Source organism: Gavia stellata, chromosome 10 (genome assembly GCF_030936135.1).
Source record: "Gavia stellata isolate bGavSte3 chromosome 10, bGavSte3.hap2, whole genome shotgun sequence".
NCBI classification, from domain to species: domain Eukaryota; kingdom Metazoa; phylum Chordata; class Aves; order Gaviiformes; family Gaviidae; genus Gavia; species Gavia stellata.
This window is the reverse complement of record NC_082603.1, coordinates 29,261,084-29,278,097: the sequence shown is the minus strand read 5'-3', so window position 1 is coordinate 29,278,097 and position 17,014 is coordinate 29,261,084. Positions and strand designations below refer to the sequence as shown.

At 40.7% G+C, this 17,014-nt stretch overlaps 1 protein-coding gene across 3 annotated transcripts in view; it reads right to left on the bottom strand.

Moving 5' to 3' along the window:
• OSBPL9 (oxysterol binding protein like 9) overlaps window positions 1-8,666 on the bottom strand; it is a 66,744-nt gene extending 58,078 nt beyond the window's left edge. For 2 of the 3 annotated variants that reach the window (XM_059822323.1, XM_059822324.1), the window contains exon 1: window positions 8,499-8,666. In XM_059822323.1, coding sequence (XP_059678306.1) covers window positions 8,499-8,609 — 111 coding nt within the window. In that variant the 5' untranslated portion in view covers window positions 8,610-8,666. The remainder of the gene's footprint in view (window positions 1-8,498) is intronic. The other variant, XM_059822321.1, reaches the window with a different exon arrangement.
• Between the last annotated feature and the right edge of the window lie 8,348 nt (window positions 8,667-17,014).

Below are 17,014 nucleotides of genomic sequence, written 5' to 3'. Positions count from 1 at the left end.
GGGCAGAATCCCAACAACACTGATTTCCACTGTGCAGATTGGCTATCAACTCAACTGCAAAAGATACTGTAAAAGCCTTCCTTTTCCTTGCACACCACATTTTAATGGAATGGAAATTAAGTTTAAACATTATAATGTTCTTAGTCTGCAAAAAGATTCACAAGATAAATCACAGGTTCAGAGTGTGGTCCTATGTACTTAAAATTTTCTCATCTTCAGACAGAGCTTTAATTGGTTAATACCAATTATAATGAAGCAGTAAATCTAATTCATTCTACCGAAGTGGAATAAAGTACCTATAATTCTACTATCTGAACTCCCTGTGCACTAAAGCATGCAGCTATCATCGCACATAGTGCTGTATTCTCTCATCAGAATACAGCAAATTTTTTACTGATTGCTGCAGGACAGTATTTTAAAACATAACTCAGCTGATGTTTTAGATTTGCCTCCCTCCAAAAGTAAAATTTTATAAAAAATACAATTCAGACAGCTTCAGCTTCCCCTTAGAGCATTATGTTTTACCCTGTGATTGAAAGCAGGCATGGGTATCCAATATGCCCTATACTTGGTCAAGTATTCTTGGATAAATAAAGCCATCCCGTAACTGTTTTGAGGAATGGTTCCATTTCACTGAACAAAATCTCAGACAGCAGAAAGACATCTCTGAATATCTAATTAAAAAGTCACATTTTACTTTCTTTTTATATTTAAAGTTTTAATACGCAGCTATCTTTTTTCAGTGATCAGTTTTCTAATCAGACAAAATGACATTTTCAATAATCTTTCAGTACAGAGTGTACTGATTTTTATTATAATGGACTTGCATAGGTTACAAGCAGACAGCCACACGAGATAAATTTCAGCTGAAACTGAAATAAAAATTTGTAAAAATTAACAAAGCTATGCAGTATTACTGCAGGGGAATGTAGGCATCTCCCAAAGAAATATGGCCTTTATTGGTTTCTTTTTTACATCCATACAGTGAAGCTGATCAAATATAGAGCTGACCTAACATAAGGGTAACCTACAACTTCTTCGAGAAATTAAAATAATGCCTGGGTCTATTTAAAAAAACAAAACAAAACAGAACTAAAATCCTAACCCCCCACAAAGGCCCCCAGCCCAGCTTCACCTTTAGAACTACTACTATTCATTTGAGTTTTAGCTGTTGCATGGGAAGTTTAAGATTTCAGTATAAAACCCAGATGCTGTCTGCCTCCAAAACTTCTCAGGCACAAGTTCTGCTTGTGCAGAAGTGCACAGAACTTTAAGAGGTACATTTTTGACTCCTACAGTGCTGTCAAGGAAATCTCTAACATAAGTACACAGATGAGCAAAACCATTTATGACAATTATTTCCCATCAGGGATGAAGAACCTGGAACAAGCTCTATTTATAAACAGTGATTTCTGCAGTTTAACTACATCTACAGGAGAAGATTTAGTTTGGACCACTTTCCATAATATTGTCCTCATCAACTGCTAAGCCAATCCTCATTTTTCAAGCAGAAATAAAACTCAACAATTTAAAAACTTCACATGCTGTTCCCAGCCCACCATTCCTCCAGCTCCCTTGCAAAGCACACCCCACTCTCAGAGGAGGGCCTCCTCAAGGTCACAGTCACCATCTAACAGCCATATTGTTGCTGCAGCTAAAGCTTTGACTTTTGTGGATGCAGTCATAAAGCAGGAACCAAACCACTGCAGCAGTAACTGAGGATGCCACAGGGGCACCAGCAATTCCTAAAGCATGATCCAGGATTGTAAGAAAAGTGCGTTTTTTCCTCATATTTTGAGAGCATAAGATATGGAAGAAACTCATGTTCAGTGGAAAGATACTATGTTCAGAAAAAGCACACAGTATAAACCCAAGCCACCATTAAAAAGACAGTAGAATCAAAATCTTTTAAAAATCATTCTATTTTTTAAGTGTTTAGAGACTTAGTTACATCAAATCAACACATTTCTTGTCTGATAGTGCATATATATATATATAAAAAAAAATAAATTTGCACTGAAATAAAGGCTGCAACAGCTGGCTTCCTAGAAATTGTGCACTGATTTGGGTTTTGTTTTTTAAAGGAAAGTGTATGCAGCTAAAGTTAACAGCAAACACTACAGGGAAATTTGCTTCATCGGGGCTGTAAAACTCTCCTCCCAGAATAAAAACACTCTCTAAACTTTGCCTTCCCAAAATTAAAATTTCTAATGTTTAGATTATGCATCTGTTCCCAAACGATGCACATTACTCTTCAGCCTACATATCAATGGTGGGAGACGAAGCTTGTATTTCTAGGGGTTCAACGTGTGTAAACAGCACTTACTAGTCAACTGTTTTTCTAGAAACAAAACAAACCAAAAAACCCAGATAAACTGCAGTACATTGAGTGATTTCTAATTACTCCTTTATAGCAAGCAAGCAACTATATGTTGGTGCTTATAGATGTCTTGAAACAATAGTTATGCAAGTCCGAGAAAAGTTCCTGTGTAGTTTAAAAGTTAAGAGCAAAAACTGGCGAAGCTTATCCACATATAAAGCAGCAGTTGCTCTTACTGGGGCCCATTTAACCCCAACAGATGCCATGTATATCTGAAAAGAGTAATGCAGCAATTTATGGCTCCTGACATAGAAAAGCATTACCCTGCTTATAGAATCCTACAAGAAATGAATACATGAGAGGCCTTAACTGGATCAAGGTGTAAAAGATACAGCGCTATCATAGGACCCTCCCTTCAGCCTCCTCCCCAAGAAGCACAGCTACAGACCAAACAGCCTGTATCTGCAACAGGACTGGGTATCTGATCACCATGTTGATCTTTTCAAATTTCTAAATACTGTAATTGCTATTAAAAGTTCATACTGTATAATTCTAATTTTTTTAAAGAAAGCTCATTCATTAATTGTCTCTCTCGCCTGACAATTCACTAGCTCATTAGGCTCAGCCTAACTGCTCCATTCCCAACCTGCATTGGGGAAAGACTTCTAAATAGCTAGAAACCTTAAACTAAGTTGTAATCCAACAACAACAAAAATCGATCCTCTAGATTGCCACTGGTTTTATTTTACACGCCTAATAAAGAAAATATAAAAAACATGCAATAGATGAGATTTTGCAGGTAAGTGAACAGATTTAGTACTGAACTGGTTTTCTTTGCATCCACAGTTAGAGTGTGAGCTGTACTCTACTGATTCGCCAAACTGCACCCATCTCAATAGAGATCCTACATGAGCACCCAACTACACTTCATCAAGTTAGTGGAGCAGACAACACGGCCGACTTTGGGAGGACAGGTCACATACAGTTCAGAGTGCCAGTACAAAAGTAACCCATCAAATATTTTTGAACAAATCTGAACAGGCACAATATGTTTATATCAGATGAGAAATGCCAATAACATGCACTGCAAAGTGATGATCAAGTATTGGGAGACCTAAAACCAGACCCATGGCCTAACTACTAAAGATGAGTCAACTACTTAAATTATAATCCTATAACAATTTAATCAGTGCATCAAAACCTGTGATACAAAGCTTAAACTATGTACAAAATTCAATTTAGTGTTGCGTAATAGCCATCAATATTTTTTATCCTGTGTCCATAAATTCAGAATTCTTTTTATTATTATACCTAGTTTGCTTATAGTTTTGTCTGGTTTTATTAGACTTACTGAGCTGTTTGCAGTGCATGTGACAGGTCAAGTTATTACAGGAAAAAGTGTCACCTCAGCTGAGAATGGAAAGCAGAGACCTCAAAGGGAATGTTTTCGCAAAAGCAGATGGGTTTTTTTCCTGTTTTCTTGGGATTTTTGCACACAGCTGTTGATTGAGAAACTGTATTTGGAAAAAGCAGGAAAACGCATTCAACTGAAAGTCGCTACCATAGGGGCACCGAGCCATGACTCCAGCTTCACAGGCATCATTTGAAATCAAGTTAACAAGATTTGTTTTCAGTTCATCACCAAAGGTTCATGAAACTGCTGAAAAATTTGAGTCCCCCTCCTCAATATCTGGATTGTACAATCCACAAGCAATTCTTCAATACGGTACAACCAGTATTAAAGTTGCCAACCAGCAGCAATCTTTAAAAAGCACGAGGGGAAAAATATTTTTACCCCTCCACAACTACTTCCTCCTAACGACTAATCCTAACACAGATTTTGCTCCTGAAAGCATTCAACCAGCATATGTTTTTAAAAGCAGTTTGATGGAATGACCAACAAAACAACAACAGAATAGCTAAGCATTTAAATCTATTCTATAGGCATTTACTGGTACAAGAATCTTTAAGATGATGGGAGGCTACCCAGTTTTGTTTCAAGAATATACACTATGGAGTTGTCATACACAACAGTTTTTTCTTGCAACCCTCATTCACTATACAAGGCAGCTGTTTAAGTCTACAACATTTTGAACAGTTCTCCTTTCAATACCACCATACGTCAAATATCCAGTTTTAAAATATTTTAAGGAACTGACCTTCCTATCTACTGGCCCTGGTTTTAGCATTGTTTGCACAGCTATGCCAGTTCTGCTTTCCATTTATTATACAATTAAAATATTTATTTAAAGAGTACACTTAAAACAGAATTTAAAGCAGATTTTCGATCTTGAGGGGTTCTCTGGATTATTTCTACAGGATTCCCAAGGGTTATCAAGGCTATAGCTGATGTGTATTTAAGACAACACTTCTGCCAGAAAACACAAACAAAAAGCAAATTGCCTTCAACTCCCTCTTCCTCCCTAGCCATTTCTTTGTCTTTGTGCTATTTTCCAGTATAATGCCAACACACATTTTTATACTGCAGAAAACAAATAACAGAACAAATTCAGCTGAAAAAATAAATCAGCAGTAAGTTATTTTTCAGCTGGAATCCCGCTCAGGGAACAACTTTACAGCTCCTGTGCCAGCAGAAGGCAGAAATGAGCCACTTCAAGACTTTTCTGTTTAATATTGTCAGTGCAGCCAACTACACATCATAAAAATCACAATGCTTCAGTAGACTTACATTTGCTACATTTCCAAGAGAAAACATTGGTGGATTCACAAATCAAAGAATATTGTGGGGGGAGAAATTTGTCAAACCATTGGTCAAACTGATCCAAAATGGCACACAATCATTTATTTCATATTTTGCTCTTCCAAAAAAAAAGAAAAAAAGTAACCATTTACTGCTACTAAACAATCATTTACTCGAGCAAAACTCTGTAAAGACAATATTTGGATGACAAGTCCAGATCATACTCTCTGAAATGTATATTCATAAACTCATTGAAAGAAATGTAATTATAAGCAAATTTGAGGATTTTTTTTCTTTCAGAATAGAAATGTACAAACACAAACTACAGAAAAAGTAAGTGGAAAAAAAGCAAAGAATTTGGCATTGTAAAAAAACTTCCGTAAACCAATTTGGGAATGTGTGTGAGAAACATCTGCATTCATGCTTGCAAGTAGTACTACTAGTATTCACTGCAATACAACTAAGTAGAGAAGAATAAACAAATTAAAACAGAAATAAGTGTGAACATTAAATTCTCATTTTTTCTGACTCAGACTTGATGTAAAATCTTTTGCCTTGCTCCTTGAAGTTCTGATCATGTCAGAAATGTAAATTTAATTGAATTAATTTGCTTCTGATGTATGTCTCCAAAATATATTTAGGTTAACATCTACTCATTTTACCAAAAGACAAAGGATACTAATTTAGGTGAGGGGGGTTTTTTCACAAGTGCAATCCTATTGCACGCTAACTCTGTCTGAATGTTTATTCCACATCAAGGGTACTTTTCTGCAGTCTATTTTAAGTTACTACCAAAGAAGACTAAATACAACAGTGCAAGGACACACCTATAGAGAGACATATGTTTCTGGATCTAGCTCTGATGGGAAGTTTAGCTGCATCAAAAGTTACTACCCTGCAGTCTTCCACAGCTCCTCTGCCAAAGGTTAACTGGCTATTGGATCTACTGGAGAAAGTGTTTCCTGCATGCATAACTTTCTGGATTGAAATGGGCTGAGTCTGCAGAGGTGATGAACAGGTAAAAGCTGATCAGTTAACTGTAATCTCTCCTATCAGCAAAACTGCTTCCAGATTGCATGTCTACACAGCCAGGTTGAAACAATCTCAGCCTCCCCCACCCATGCAATAGGCTCATAGGGAAGGGCCAGTTTCAGGCTCAAAAAATCATTCAGTTACACTTCCACAAGCAAAGCAAGGCAACTATATTGCTTCAGACTGAAACTGGCTCAGAGGGAACGGAGTACACAACCATATGTACCTGATCACATAGATAAGCCTTTAATGCAAAATACAAGTCTGCATATACAGAATGACAACTGGACATTTCCCCACATAAATAAAGCCCCCAAACCCACTAGCATTCCAAATTAAAGTTGCTTATGTACCACAGCCTTATAAACTACCATTCAGGAGTTATTACTCTAAAACTAAAGGTAGAGCTGAAAGAAACAGTATCCCACTACCTTCTGAGTGCTAATATTAGTACTTGTGAGGCATGCAGTCAACTGGGACTTGCTCTGAATTATCTTTCAAACCCATGCTCCAGCTGACCCTACAGCCCTATGAGTAATCACGCCAGCACACATGAAGAAGCATGCATGCTGAAGGACCAGTTCTTTTGGCAGCCAGTCGTTCAACACGATACACACCCAATGAAGAATACAAGAATGAATTCAGATGTCTAGAGAATGGCATACACGTACTTTACAGACATATGCGCAGAAAAGATAGTACATGGATAAGGAAAGCATTCTACAGTAAATTTTAACTGCAGGCATTTCTTAGCGGTAAAGGCACACAAAGCAGAGAACATGATTTGACTTCTTGAACCCAACTTGAATTTTTTAGGACAGGTAGTTAAAAAAAAGGATTTTTAAATTTGCAAACTGAAAGTCATTATAATAACAGAGAACATAATAAATTATACAAAATAAAAGTGTAATGCATATGTAGAGATACCTAATCATAGGAAATAATGAAATATAAGAACTGATTTTTATTAAACAGGTGAAGACCACAGACTGAAAGTCAGTGCAATAACCAGATTTATTATTACATGCAATAGTCATTAGCAAATGTTTCCATTCTGTAGCTGAGCATTAAATGACTTTGCACCTTGGACCTGTACTTAGACTACACTCGCTAATTCATCTCAGTCAAACAGCTGACATTTGAACAGCCATTAAAAAGCAACTATAAAAGCACTTTTATTTCTCCATCCATATTCCAGGTTGAGGGATTTTGAACCTGCATGAACCAGAATTGTTTGAGAGTCTGTAGCTGTTTTATGCCGAGAGCCTTATAAACTCCTAGGTCTGGAGAGATAAGCTGTTTCCTAGCAGGGCTGGAAATCCAGTTTCGGGGGAAAAAAAAGTTTTATATGCAATGCTTCTGTATGAATATACCTTCACAGACAGCATGATATACCAAGTTATTTGCTGTAAATGTATTACAATTGACTACAGGCTAAATTTCTGTTTTATTCAGACTGACACACTAATAGTAATTGCTCCATGCTAAGGAAACTTAGCTATGCATGAGGTTCAGCCAGTTACCCTTCTCATTTAAGGGCATATCCTTGAAAAAATTAATTTGTGCTGTTAAAATATTTGTAACTTAATTCACATTTTTATACAAGAAGCTGAACAAGCTAGCAAGTCAGGATCCATCAGCAGTTATGCAAAAACAGAGTCAAGGAAAACATCCCTGTTTCTTAATACACTGCACTTTAAAAGTTCATGCTAGAAAGTAGGAAGTCCTCAACAGAAGCAAGGCAGTCAGTCTCAAACTGGGAAGCAACCTGCCGCTGAGGCGGCGAACTCAGCATGTGCAGCGGCAACGCCTCCGTGGCCCTCGGGCACGAAGGGCCGGAGAAGACCGCAGCTCCTCGCAGACGTTTCTGAGGCGAGCCGCCCGGGAAGGCGACACCCTCACGGGCCCGTCGCCCGGGCAGAGCGGCCAGATCAGGGCGAGAGCAAGTTCCCGCCGGACAGAGAGCGGGGCGCTGAGGCAGCGCGACCCAGCAGCCCGAGCCCACCCCCGAGCAAGGCTCCGGGCCACCCGGAGCGACCGGGCCGGCGCCGCTCCCCCGGGGCAGCGGAGTCGCCACCCGCCCGGGGCGGGGTGCGAGGCCCCGGGGGGCGGCGGGAGCCACCTACGGCTCCCGAGACTTCGGTGGCGACGCCGGCTCCGGAGCCACCAGGGAGCTCCCCGCGAGGGGGCACCGGCCGCTCCCGCCCAGCGACCCCGCCCCGGAGCCGCCCCCTCCCCCCGCGCTGGCCGCCAACAATAACAACGCCGCTCGCCCCCACCGATAAATCTCCCCGCATGGCCACCCCATTGGCTGCTCCCGCCGCCTCCTCCTTCCCCATTGGCCACCCCAACACTCACACCGCCCCGAGTCCCCTCCCCACCCCCACCCTGCGCCTCACCCGGTCTCCCGGCTCCTCACCCGCCCGGCCCGCCGCTGCCCCTCACCGTGTAGTAGGAGAGGAGCCCGGCGTTATAGTCCAGCACGAACCAGCGGTACTGCCAGCCCTTCATGACATTGGTCCATTTGCTCAGCGGGCCCTCCATGATAGACGCCATCTTAGGCACCGAACCGGCACCACCACCACACACACCGCCCGTTCGGTGAGGGGAGCAGGGGAGAGACACGGCGGCCGCCAGGAGGGAAGGGGGCGGGGCACGCAGCGAGGGGGCGGGGCCAGGAGCCACACTTCCCCGGGGGGCGGGCGGGGAAGGGGTGTGGTTTGCGCGCGCAGCGGGGACGCGCGTCAGCGGGGGGGAGGGGCGGGCAGCCCAACGGCTGGCGGGGAGGCCGCGGGAAGGCGGGCGGGGGCGGGGTGGTGTGGTGTGGTGTGGTGTGTGGCGGGGGGAGCCGGAGGGAGCCGGGGGACTTGGGTTTGTGGGTGTCAGCTGAGGGATCCGGTCCCTGAAGTGGCGGGGCTTCCCCTCACGGCTCAGGGGAGGCCGAGGGCGAGGCGTGAGGGAGGGCTGCGTGGCGGCGGCGGTGTGGCGAGGGCGCGGCACGACGTCCTGGTGCTTCAGTTGTGTGAGGGCGGGAGGGCGTTATCCTGTCCCCTGAAACACTTGGCACCACGGCACCTTCTAATTTCTCTCGCTGTGGTGCTTGTCCCTTTGCCTCTCTTCTTGTTTGCCTGTCCAAAGTGCGTGTTGGACTTACCAATGGAGTCCAAGGGCCCAGGTCTTCTCCTGAAGGGGCTACATGGCCAGACTCTGTGAAAAAACAGTCATGACTTGAGATAACCTTTTAAGGGTAAGGCTTATTTAAATGGGACACAGCTTTCCTGTGGACTGATCCAAGAATGTGGAATGAATTCCCCAGGAGCTATGGACAATTGTAAATCTCTTGTTCCGTGCAAGGCATGTTCTTTGGCACTGATCTTCTCTGACATAAGTACATAACTTCAGTTGTACTTCAACATAAAAACTACAAAGGACCCATAAAGATACTCATGTTCCTTCCTAGGCATTGACAATATAGTAGCAGAAATAGTGCTTTTACCATGAGGTCTGTGTTTGTTGTGCAATCTTTCAAGTGTTCATTGAATAACTTTTTTTCCTTTTTTTTCCCCACCAAATACAAACCTTTCTTTTTTCTTTTTATGATTTTAATATAAAAAATCCATTTATAGTAAGGCTGAAGTTGGTCTAGTGTCTTACAACACTGCAACTTTATACTAAGGTAAACTAATTTTAACAGAAAAATCGCCCCAGTTACCCCTTTTGTGAAAAAGAATCACTCAAAGGCAGAGCTTCTGTGTTTGATTTTAGAAAATAAGAAATACTTCCATATTTCTAATTCATCCTCCCATTTCACACGTCACATTGCTTACTAGTTTGTTACCAAATTGAATTTATAGCGTTGACTTTATAATACTCCTCGGAGTCACCTGGTGGTGTGTTTATGCGTGGTGCTACCAGTTTAATCCAGCTAACGCACAATTCAGTCTTGAAACCCAGCTTGGTCATTTTGATAACATTCATTTTCAAGCTGCATATGACCTTAGTAGTCTGTTTTCTTCTTCAGTTTCACTGACTAAACAAAGCGTGGCTGCCTAGAGATTATACCCAGGCAAGCAAAACAAAAAACATCAGATGGTGCCAGAACATTACTAGTACTACCATTTAAAGCTGTAGTTGGACTGGAGCTTTATTATGTCAGATCACTACTTTGACTGTATTATACCACAAGAGTTGAAACTATGCGAAGAGCTTGTGCAGAAAAACTCTTGGCTTAACTGTGAAAGGGCTGTCTGTAGGTAGAGCATTCTCAGTGAGAAATTCTCAACAGAAGAACTTTCTATTTGGTTTGCCATAGGCTGAATTTGCTGAACTTCGGCATACGCTGAATATCTTACTAGTTCTTTGTTCTCTTTGACTTTTTTGAGGGGAAGTGTGCCAAAGACTTGTCTCCACTAGAAAAAGCATGTATTTTAGCTAGGTCAATTTAGCTAAACCTTAAAAGCCCTAGAGTAGATAGAATTAACAGGTGTTAAAGGGGAATTCCTCTCGAGGTTTGTTTTAGAAGTATAGTGTGGATATTCTCTTTAGGTAATTTGGCAGAGATCAGAGAATCATTCTTTTTCAAAAAAACCCACACAAATTGAAATAAATACATCGGAAATTATGGTCTGTTACCAGCATTCAGGATACAGTGTCATATGGTTTTATGTACTTTCTTGACATGCCAGGATGATGTGTATTCTGTGTATATCAGATTACTCCAGTATATATTGAACATGGTTCATGAGGGCATTGTTGAAGGGATTAGGCTTAATTAGCTAGAATCTTCTGATAAAGATTCTAGGTGCCCATTCAAATTGTTTTGAAAGATCAGTGCAAACATTTTAGTTCAACAAACTGAAATCAGCCACAACTGTGAAATAACCTGCCTTTATGCACTTTGTATATTGCACCATAAGCATCAATGATTTTGAATTAAAAAATTACTTGAACTAGAAGTTAGTAAGTGACTTCCTTAATAGAAGAATTTAGTTTGCTTTAACATGTTCCGTCTGTATTCAATTTGGAACAGTTACAAAGAGCTGTTATTTTCTGTAATTATAGACAGTTTTATTGTGATGTTCTCCATATTTTACAAAACTTAAACTAGACTAGTATGTCACCCTCTTTAACATTAAGCAGAGTACTTACTGTCATTTGAGAGAATTACACATTACAGAGATCAACAGAACTGGGCGGAAAGCAGCAGCTGTTACCTTGTGCTGCCTTTGTTTTATACGCTGCTCCATCAGCTGAAAATCTTGTCATCATTCTCTTGCCATGTAGAGGCCTTGACTAAATTATCTTGCTGTACTGTCCCAGCCACACACAAATTTCCTGACCAGCCACAATTTTTAGCACATAAAGTGGCCTCTGGAGTACTCGGACTGTCCCAGCAGGAATGTAGAGGGAAACCTCAGATATGCCCAATCCTTACTGTGTTTTCCAGGACATCCCAACTTGTGCCCTACTTTTAAAAATTCCTTCTGTATTCTTTTCCTTTGTCCAAGCTTGTCCAATAAATTACATCTGGGTTTTTTTGGCCATTACAGTTTAAATCTGTATGGTTTCTAGCCAAGAGGAAGGTACTGCCTATTTAGAGTAAATACCAGTGAAGGACCAGGGTAGAGGGAGTGAGAAGCAGGAGTATACTGAAAGTCTGATTCTTTAAGAGGGAAATGCTTTTCTATTGTAATTTTTCCTGAAGTTACAGCTGAGCTAACTTTGAAGAACCTCAGTGATGAAGTTGTGTGGCTTGTGGGTTTCCTTAAGGGTGTCTGGGAGTGTGACTGGCAGCAGTGAAAGTAGCTTTAGCTTCTCCCAACAGCTGCAATTTCTTGGGATTCTGTAGAACATAAGGAAGCCATTTGAGAAGAGAACAAATGACATTTTGTTTCTTTTTCCCACTTCAGGAATGGGCTGGTAGTTTCATTTTGTATTTCTTCTCCTATCAGGTCACTGTGTCAACTATTGACAACATAATCATCGTAATTAAGAAATTATGTTTTAGCCTGATGGTGGATAATTCTTTTTCTACTTGTTGGTAGCAAGTAATGTCTTTTATTTGTACCTTCAGGAAAAAATTTCCTCCACTCAATTTTTTTATGGGTAGCAAATGCACTAATAAACTACAATCAAGTAGAAGATGAAGCCTTCTGTGTCATCTTCAGCCTCCTGCTACTGTCCTTTAAAGGTATTTTCTAGTCCCTCTGTGCATATGCTGACTACACTAAGAATAGGAACAATGTCAGAGCCTAAACATTTTTATTTTATTTCTTCAGAATTATGTTTGGTTTAGGGGGTTATGGAGAGGAAGATAGATGGGAGAGAATCACCTTTACCCTACAAGCAGTCATTCTTAAAAGAGGATAGTTAAATCACGTATGCTAATAAGTGCCATCATAAGTAGATTTTCTGAGTAGATTTATTATACTGTCACTGGTTTTAATACAAATGTTTATGAAAAGAAATATCAGCATTACAGTGGAACGAAGACAGTAGTTGGTTCTCTGTCTTTCTGAGGCAAACAAATAATTCTATCTTGGGCCTTTCTTGCGAATTCCTGTATGATCCCAGCAAATAAAACCAATTAGCGATAAATTTTCCCAATCCTGTCCATTTTAATCTACTTTTTTTTTTTTTAATCTTAATGAAATGTCATAAATTCCTCTAGGTCAGGGATGAGGAACCTTGTTGAGGGCTAAGCAGACCTTTCTGAATCTTCTAAATTACTCCATATTAGCGTACACCAGAAGAAATCGAATTCACAGAGTCCCTGTTCTGTTATATATATATATATATAAAATACTTACAGATTATGGCTATGTTTGGACCAGGTTTCACAAGAGAAGGGACTTTTCTGAAGCTAGTGAGGGGTCTGGAGTACAAGTCTGATGAGGAGCGGCTGAGGGAGCTGGGGTTGTTCAGTCTGGAGAAGAGGAGGCTGAGGGGAGACCTCATCGCTCTCTGCAATTACCTGAAAGGGGGTTGCAGAGAGGTGGGTGTTGGCCTCTTCTCCCAAGTGATGAGTGACAGGACAAGAGGAAATGGCCTCAAGTTGCGCCAGGGGAGGTTTAGGCTGGATATCAGGAAAAATTTCTTTACTGAGAGAGTGGTGAAGCATTGGAATAGACTCCACCACCTCCCTGGGCAGCCACCGTCACTGGAGGTGTTCAAGGAATGTGTGGACGTGGCATTGTGGGACATGGTTTAATGGGCATGGTGGGGTTGGTTGATGGTTGGACTTGATGATCTTACAGGTCTTTTCCAACCGTAGTGATTCTGTGTGAAGGCAGATTTTTATAATGTTCAGAAAGAATCACAGAATCTGTGTATAATGTACTCCTGCTGGCCACACTATTTCTGATACAGGCCAGGATGCCATTGGCCTTCTTGGCCACCTGGGCACACTGCTGGCTCATCTTCAGCCGGCTGTCAACCAACACCCCCAGGTCCTTTTCTGCAGGGCAGCTTTCCAGCCACTCTTCCCCAAACCTGTAGCACTGCATGGGGTTGTTGTGACCCAAGTGCAGGACCCGGCACTTGGCCTTGTTGAACCTCATACAATTGGCCTGGGCCCACCGATCCAGCCTGTCCAGATCCCTCTGCAGAACCTTCCTACCCTCGAGCAGCTCAACACTCCCGCCCAGCTTGGTGCCGTCTGCAAACTTACTGAGGGTGCACTCGATCCCTTCATCCAGATCATCAATATATGTATTAAACAAGACCAGCCCCAAAACTGAGCCCTGGGGGACTCCACTTGTGACCGGCCTTATTATGGTCCAGATTCTCATCCTTTCATGGCATGTTTAGAGCTGCACTGGAGAGTACTATGATATTGGAGCCATTTCCCCAAAACACATGGAATGTGTTCAGGCAAAATGTGGTACCATTATAGAAAGGGCAGAAGAATCTCTCTTGCATTTAAAACAGGTAGAGATGGTTCTGCAACTAAGATTTATTTTATCTGTAGTTATTTAATCTTCTCTAGTAGTGCTGTATGTCTGGAGGATGATGCAGCAAAGATGCAGCTGACTCACCTAACTGGCACCAATACTTTACAGGACTAGGAAAAGTTTGTCAGATGTTGCAGTATGTGTTAAAAACAGAGTATGATGGTATTCAGTTAAGCAATTCATGTGACTCACTTGCTGACCAAATCCTGTTACAAAGTCTACAGAGAAACACATTTTAAGGGCATTATAAATTTGAGTAGCTTTATAACAATAACATAAGTTTTGTTACAGGTTGCAGTTTTGCAGGACAGTTTGACATAACAACCTTATCTGAGAGTTGCAAGAGATGCAGTAAACTGCCATTTTAGTACTCAGCATTTCTTCAAGAAGTACGTTTCTGAACTTGCTGAGGGGCTTTGCCATTTAGAAATGCGGGTATCTTCTGTACTCCCTTTACACAGAGGAGGGCGGAAAATTCCTCCCACATGCCCCTGTCACACTTGAGATCTTTCAGTGTTCAGAGATGAAGGCATTAAGAGCAATACAAATTTAATAGGGAAAGCACCTTCTAACAACATCTGTAACTATAAATCTAGTCCAAAATAATTAAAGTATTTGCCTAGCCTTTATACTGAAGAAACAGTTATATGAGCTATTTTCCATCTGCACACAGACTGAGATCTGGTAATCTGGAAATCAATCTAGCAACTAGAAAAATGCTGGAATGGATTTTGCAAGGTGAACGACTCACTGTAATCTTAGTATAATTTTATTATAAAACTTAAATCATAATTTAGTCTTGAGAACAATAGGCCTGATGTCTTTGCTGTGTACAAGAGTTTAGAGTTCACAGCATGCTGAATCACATTTTATACTCCTAATGCATTGCTTAGATGGATAATGTCTCATCATTTGATTTAAGTATTGTACCATCCTGTGGGCAGAATTTATTTAAAATTTAATGCAGAAGTCCATGCTATTTTCTCAACCGCAAATAAGTGATTTCTACTTCAGTCTCCACAGAGACTTTGAAAAGATATAGAGGAATGCTGCTCAACTGGAATGTTTACTTTGCTGCTGCCGCAGTACAAAAAGGCAAATAAACATAATCTCTTTTCCCAAAGCTTTCCCACCATCACCTCTTTTCGTAGTGTTTGGCCTATTAATATGTTTCAAATAAGGTTACTTGCTCTTTGTAGTCAATTTGTTTTGCAAGAATGCAATAGATACATTGTCTTCTCACAAAATTGAGACTGTTTACAAGAGAGTTTGATGTGTAGCAAATTTAGCAAGGGAAAAGGTAAGGACTGATTTATTAAAGAGTATTGTCCCTAATCATAAGGATTATATGCTATATTACTTTTCAGCAAGGAGTGTTTATTTTTTCTTTATACACTATGTTTATTTGTTATTAATAGATACAGCAATATCAAAGCTAGTATTTAAAGCTAGTGTATAGTGTATACACATACACAAGTAGGTTCCAACATACGTGCATATTTTTAGGCTGTTATGAACAGTATCCATGCTGTCTGGTACAAATCTTATTAAAATCTGGGGGAAAAATATCTTTTTCCTTCTCTCTTTTTTTTTTTTTTTTTTTTTTGTCCAGGTAAATAGCAGAAATAATGCACTAGACTTAAGCAGAAATCTGACTATGGTAATTTTTAGGGTACTAGGTGGGAAATCTAAGGAGATAAAAGGGAGGATAAAAATAAAGTCAAGGAGACCTACAGCTGAGCAATCAATCATAAAACACAAGTATATAGAATGAGCACTATCCCATGAATGCTTCTATTACTCATGTTATTTCTATAGCTAGAAGTATTAAAGGGGTGGGTATCTGTTAAAACTAAGTTTCAGTTGCGTCAAGTTAGAATCAGTTTCCAGCTCCTTCTGCATTTCATTCTGGAATTTAAGGCCAAATAATTTTACTTTAGATCTAGAATCATTCCCAGTGATTTGTACATAGGAGGAGCCTTGTATACAGTATAATCCCTCACCTAATACTGCCCTGATTTTGAGATGCCAAAACAATCTTTTTTTTAGGGTTACTGTTTCTTATATAAGAATAGGAGACAAAGGTAGCAAGGTTTATCCTACCAAAAGTTGGAGAAGTCTTTTTCTAAGAATTAAAATAATCTGAGAATTAAAATAATCCTTTTTGGTGCCTGCTTAAATGATTTGCTTCCTCCTTGTTCTGATGGAAGTGAAAATGCAGAAATTATTTTTTCATCCTACTCAACTCTCTCTCATCTACGAGAAATGGAGAAAGAAGTGGATAATTGATTTAGTAGAAGAAAAATAAGTAGCGACCAGAACTGGCAGAGTAAACTCAAATTGCTCCCCGAAAATCATGATCTGCACTTGGACCTCAGTTTAGAGAGCAGATGGGTGTTCTGCTACTTTGACAGCTCTCAGGAGCTGTCAGGAGACTATTCTGGCTATGTGTGAACTAGCAGACTCATGTGCAGGATGCAGCCACATCTGTTTTCCAGATGAAGTGAGACTTCGATTCACCACAGCACCTCCTGCAGCTTCATCAGCTTGGTATCAGCAGGATGAAAACCCAGGTTCAAAGATCAGGGGAAAGCTCTAACCCACCCTGTCTAGGTTTCCAACCTTAGCGGTATGAAGACAAAAGCATGGGACATATTATAGGGCACATGCATCAGCTGTCTAGACTAAAACAACTCACACCAATTAAACAACTCCAGCTCAGGTGACTTCTGAGCTGTAAATTATTGGAGGTTTGGGAAGGACGCCAGGGCAGTTTCACTACATGCCTATCTACTCCTACCATCTTCCATAGCTACTAGCTATTGCCACTGCTGGAGACAGGACACTGGGCTATTTCAACCTTTGTTCTGAGCCACTACCTCTATTCTTATATTATGTTCTTATTTTCACAGATTTAGCTAAGGGACTCTACAGGTACCCTTTCAAGGAGGGCTTTGGGGTTTTTTTCCCAGTAAAAGAGTGGAATTTCTGTGGGGACCTTTAGTAATA